The following is a 5,547-nucleotide window of genomic DNA, read 5'->3' on the forward strand; positions in this document are numbered from 1 at the left end:
CTCGCTTTATTTATTAGTTGTTACAAAAAATGACCAAATGCCCTTAATTGGACAATCAACAATGTCATCACCACGCGTAAACTCAGATTTACCCGTAAACAATAATTTTAGGGTCATCATAACACTTTTGAAGAAACCACTAGTAAAGAATAAAAAAATCTAACTCAAAGTAATTTGAACAATTTGGCACTGTAAAATTTTTCTACCACGATTATTGCTAAACTAAGGGAACTCGGATAAAGACATTTTTGCCTCTGGTTTATTAGCGTTTTTGTTCCTATGTTTTCGATGATCTGGACTGTCCCTAATTTCAGTAGAAAACTTTAAACTTTTTTTTTAAACGGTGACGTTTTGGAACACTAAATTTGGTTATTATCTCAAACTGCGTTGTCTGATATTAGGGTTAAAATCTTTGCACTTAATTTGGGTTCACCCTGTGTACTACTGAAAACCACATTTTCTCACTATGTTCATACGTCATTATAACATCTCGACTATTAATCGTCTTAATTAACCAACTTGATTATTAATTAACTCATTATTCATTATTAGGTCGTCCAAACTTCTGAAATGCGAAAGACATCTGAAAAACGTCCTTTAGCACAGACGCATGAGCTCCCAGCAAAAAAGAAATGTACACGCGCTACAAAAATGGTAAGTTTTAGTGCAGTAAAAACATAGAAAACGATTTGAGAAAGTATTTACATTTTTAAAAATTTTAAACAAAAAATTCGAGCAACATATAGATAAACAACTTTTTAGTATTTCTTTTAGTTTCGTACATTTACAAAACGAGCCGGAACAATCAATTCCGGAATGGAGTTTGAGAAACTGATGTGTGGGTTGTACGCCCTCAATTTAAGTACCAGCGGTGACGTCGAAGACTTTGAGATGACTTCAAACAACGACGACTGCGGAAGTTTTGATGATATAGAAATTAAAATTTTATTTAAAAATGGAATAACACGTAGATTTTTATTTCAATTGAAACATAGAGATACGGCTCAAGTCCTAAAGAAAGAGTATTATGAGACAAAAGAAAGTCCGTTTTACGCTCAAAAGTACTTAGATTCTATTTCTAAAATTACTGATAAAGATGACGGAGACGTCTTTATTGTTTATACCAACATCGATACGGATATAGAAAGCGACACACATTTGTCAGGCGGAATTGAAGTTCGACCGTGTAAACTCGAAGACGAAAATATTTTACTGAACACCTCAAAACGATCAAAAAGCACAATTTTGGAAATGAAGAACTCACACTACCGGTTTTACTTTTTGTCACAACAGTTTGATTTAAGAACGGCTGAAACTAAGTTTAAAGAAAAATTGAAAGGTCTTGTTAAATGCGAGTTGTACCCTGAGTTAAGTCACTTTTTAAAGATATGGTGGAGTCAAAATTACGTTTTGACCAAACGGGATTTTGTGGCAAAACTAACCGAACTTGCATTTTTACCTTACATCCAACAGCTTTCGCATGAAAATGGCAACGAGAAGACGGAAAACCTCAAAAAGGCAATAATGTTATTTGACTTGACCATCGTAGCAAATGTTCCCATAAAACTTCCATGGCACGTAGAGAAAAATGAAGAGTTTGAAAACTGCAGAAAAAAGTTTGCCTTGTCGAAAAGTGATCCGTCCACACCATCTAAAGTGTCATGGTTTCTCGAAAATGCACCACTTGTCGTTAAGGTAAACGAAGAAAATGAGAAAATAGTCAAGCACGTGTTGAAGTTTCTCAAACCGCAATTGCAAGGAAAAAGAATTTTTCTAGTTGGAAATCTGATGAGAAAAGATTTCAGAAAATCGGACGTTTTCGAAAGTTTAGAGGGCTTAACTAGAAAATCAATCCCTCAAAATATTCTCCTTCAGATCATGGAGAATTTTATGATTTCGCTCCAAGGAAGATCCGAACTGTCTCTCCAGGAACTCGTCAACATCGATCAAGAGATGGCTCAACATATAAAAATAAAGGAACTGTTTGAAATGTCTCGTGAGAAGTGTTGTCTTATAGGGCAGAAATACGAAGAACTTCCAGAATATCACGTTTCCAGGTGTGTTCGCTTTCCTCGAACGAAAAAGATTGTGCCGGAAGAAAACATTTTTGATAATCTTGACAACAAATTGAATGTTTTCTGTGCGGCGCCTGGAATGGGCAAATCGAGAATGATGAATGTTTTAAACAACAATTGTCCGTCTGATTCATGGGCGTTTTATGTCAGTTTAATTAACTGCAATCGACTTTTTGCAAAATACGAAGGGACCAAATTAGATGATCAGTCAGACCGCATTTCAAATGAAATTTTAATGTTTGGTCAGTCGGAAGACGTCTTCACCAAACAAATGCGACAAGTTTTAATCAAACAAAACAAAGTTCACATATTCCTGGATGGTTTAGATGAAGTCGACAGTAAATATATCGATCTTGTTCTAAAATGCGTACAACATATGCACAAGAAAGGTCTAAACGTCTGGATCTCATCGCGAGAAAACTTACGCGATAAACTGAGTCACACCTTAAAAGTCGAACCCATAGAAATTCAAGAACTAAATGAAGAACAGCAGGAACGGTATGTACACGAAAGACTGCAGAAACGATACGAAAAAGAGCAAATAGAAAAGATCATCAGCGCCGTTTTCAAAAGTGTGGACGTCAACAACAGTCGTCAGTTGCTTGGAATTCCACTGCAGCTGCACATTCTCAGTGAAATATTTCTGCATAACACGAATGCGTTTGAAGTTGAAGGACAAAGCATGTTTGTATTGACGAGAATGTTTAAGTTATTTTTCGAGGCCAAAGGCCAAATAAAACATGAGAAACTTGGTTTTGACAAGAGTCTTAAAAGTCAGCTCGGGATGAATTTTGAACATGATTTGGAGCAGTACGAAATCCCAGCATTGGTATCATGTTTGGATTATGACCATTTTAAGACTCTACAAATAAACGTAACCAAAACCAAAGATTTTTTAAGTACGATCAAAGAACAAGGAGATAAAATCGGAATTGTTAAAAATGTTAATAACGACTTAAGTGAATATTTAAGTGAAAGTAACTCTTTCTTTAAAGATGTGGTAATATTTCAGCATCAAACTTTTGCCGAATATTTCGCGTGTACTTGGTTAAGGAAGAACAGAGAGAAAGTAGTACTTTTAAAAGACGCGTTTTTCACACCAAGATACGACAATTTAAGAAAGATCTTTGACATGATGATGGCTGAAAATAATCCTTTGCATTTGGCTGTTATTTATCAAAATCTTGACGAAATTGCAAAACTCACTTCCACTCATTGTGACGAGAAAGATGAAGGCGGTAGACTAGCTTTTCAATTAGCTTGCAGTTACGGCAATTTTCTCGAATTATCGAATTTAACTTTATATGACGAACTAGACAAAGTTGAACGTGCAACAAATCTTTATATAGATATGATTGATGTTTTGACTAAAGAATTGATGAACATCTTGCATCAACGAGACAATTTATTTCAGTTTAATTGTTTGGAATATTCACTTTATCGAGGGAGTTTATATCCAATAGAAAGACTTGTCGAGATGGACGTTTTGACATTTGAAGAAATAACTAAAATCATTCATTTACATAGCTTTAAAGTTGCAAGTTTCGCAATTTATGTATCGGCGTTAGGCTACATCAATTTAGTTAAGAAAATGTTTCAAGAAAACCCAGAATTGGCTTGTAAAAACTTAAATATTGATGGTAAGGATTGCTATTATGTTGCACAAATGATGATTGCCCAAAAAGAAAAAACAAAATATCGAAGTAGTTAAAATCATATTAGACAAAATAAAAGACAGAAATATAAACAACATGTTTATGAAATATGACAATATCGACCACAATCCTCTATATTTTGCTTCTTACTACGAACGTTACGACATGTTTGACATGTTGATGCAAAAGGGAGCACAGTGCAGTGGTGGAAACACAATTCTGCATCATTTGGTGGAGCAGAAAAATCTTAATAAAGAAGTGATGAAAATGGTACAAAACTATGGAGTCAACGTCAACGCTCAAAATAAAGAACGGAAAACTGCACTTCATCTCGCAATCGAAAGGGATTTTTGTGAAAGTGCTAAAATTTTGATCGAAAATGGAATGGATGTTACTATTACAGATGGGATGAGCAACACATTATTGCACTATCTAATGGAAAGTCAGAAGAGAAGAATTTACTATCGAATACAGGGTAAGGAAGAGAACACAGAAATGTTAAAATTATTGATAACGAAAGGAGTCAACGTCAACGCTCAAAATAAAGAAGAGAAAACTGCACTTCATCTCGCAATCGAAAGTGGTTTTTGAGAAAGCGCTAAAATTTTGATAGAAAATGGAATGGATGTTACTATTAAAGATGAGATGGACAACAAACCATTGCACTATCTAAAGCAATGACGGAAAGAGAACACAGCAATGTTAAAATTATTGATAACAAAAGGAGTCAACGTCAACGCTCAAAATAAAGAAGGGAAAACTGCACTTCATCTCGCAAGCCAAAGTGGTTTTCTTGAAAGCGCTAAAATCTTAATAGAAAACCATGCAGATGAGACAAGTTTCGACATCAAAAATTGTACGATTTTCCACTTCCTAATGCAAATAGAAAACAAAAATTTTGAAGTAGCGAAATCTTTAATGACAAAGGTCTCCACCTAAATGCTCTCAACAAATATGGTCAGATTCCATTACACTATGCTTGCTGGAATCGTTACTTTAGAAATGTGCAATTTCTGCACAGCTACAACGCTGACTTTACAATCGTTGATGATTGCGGATATACACCGTCACACTTGGCAGCATCTTCTGAACATGAAAACATTCAATTAATGGATTTCTTACTAAACCTGGATATAAACATCGACGCTCGCACTAAGCAAGGTAGCACTGCAATTAACATAGCGTGTGAATTTGGATGCTTTGAGAACGTTGCACATCTCCATAGTCTAAACGCTGACTTGGCAATTGATGATAATGATGGGAACACTTCTTTACACAGTGCATCACATACAAATGATGCAAACTTTCAGATAATAGACTTTTTATTAGAGCGAAGTTTTGATCTCAATGCTTGCAATAAGAACAGACAAACGCCTCTACTTGTCGCTGGTAAAAACGGTTGTTTAAGAAACGTGAGGTATTTGTATGGCAGAGACGCAGATTTAACAGTCAGAGATGAGGACCAAAAAGACATATTCGATTACGTACAGAATTGGGACAATTCCTATCACAGAGAGGTACTACTAAGTTACTTAGAAGAAACGGACAGTAACAATAGTTGTTCTGATGAACTATCTTCAGAGGTGTAAAATATCTCAAATGAGCAACATAAATAGACAAATTGATTTTAGGAATCTTGGTAACATCTCTTTAGACAGGCTGGGGTACCACCAACTAGGAAAATTGGTCAATGTTTTCATTCCCGCAGAAAACACTGTATAGTTACTGTACAGACTCTACTCGGATTGGCAAAGGGGCAGAATGCCAGTATTGCACTCTACCCACCGAGGAATTTGAGCGAAGAAGGAAGAGATTAA

The 5,547-nt window shown here is 35.4% G+C and overlaps 1 protein-coding gene across 1 annotated transcript; it reads left to right on the forward strand.

The window, feature by feature from the left end:
• The first annotated feature begins 4,407 nt into the window (after nt 1–4,407).
• Nucleotides 4,408–5,547, forward strand: LOC148176860 (serine/threonine-protein phosphatase 6 regulatory ankyrin repeat subunit A-like). The gene is made up of 5 exons (XM_088033207.1): nt 4,408–4,426; nt 4,485–4,586; nt 4,658–5,315; nt 5,362–5,394; nt 5,439–5,547. Exons 1-5 carry the CDS (start codon nt 4,408–4,410, stop codon nt 5,545–5,547), a joined length of 921 nt encoding a protein of 306 aa, XP_087889333.1.

This window comes from Gnatocerus cornutus, chromosome 3, assembly GCF_029298725.1.
Source record: "Gnatocerus cornutus isolate USDA-ARS CGAHR chromosome 3, icGnaCorn1.1, whole genome shotgun sequence".
Lineage (NCBI taxonomy): Eukaryota > Metazoa > Arthropoda > Insecta > Coleoptera > Tenebrionidae > Gnatocerus > Gnatocerus cornutus.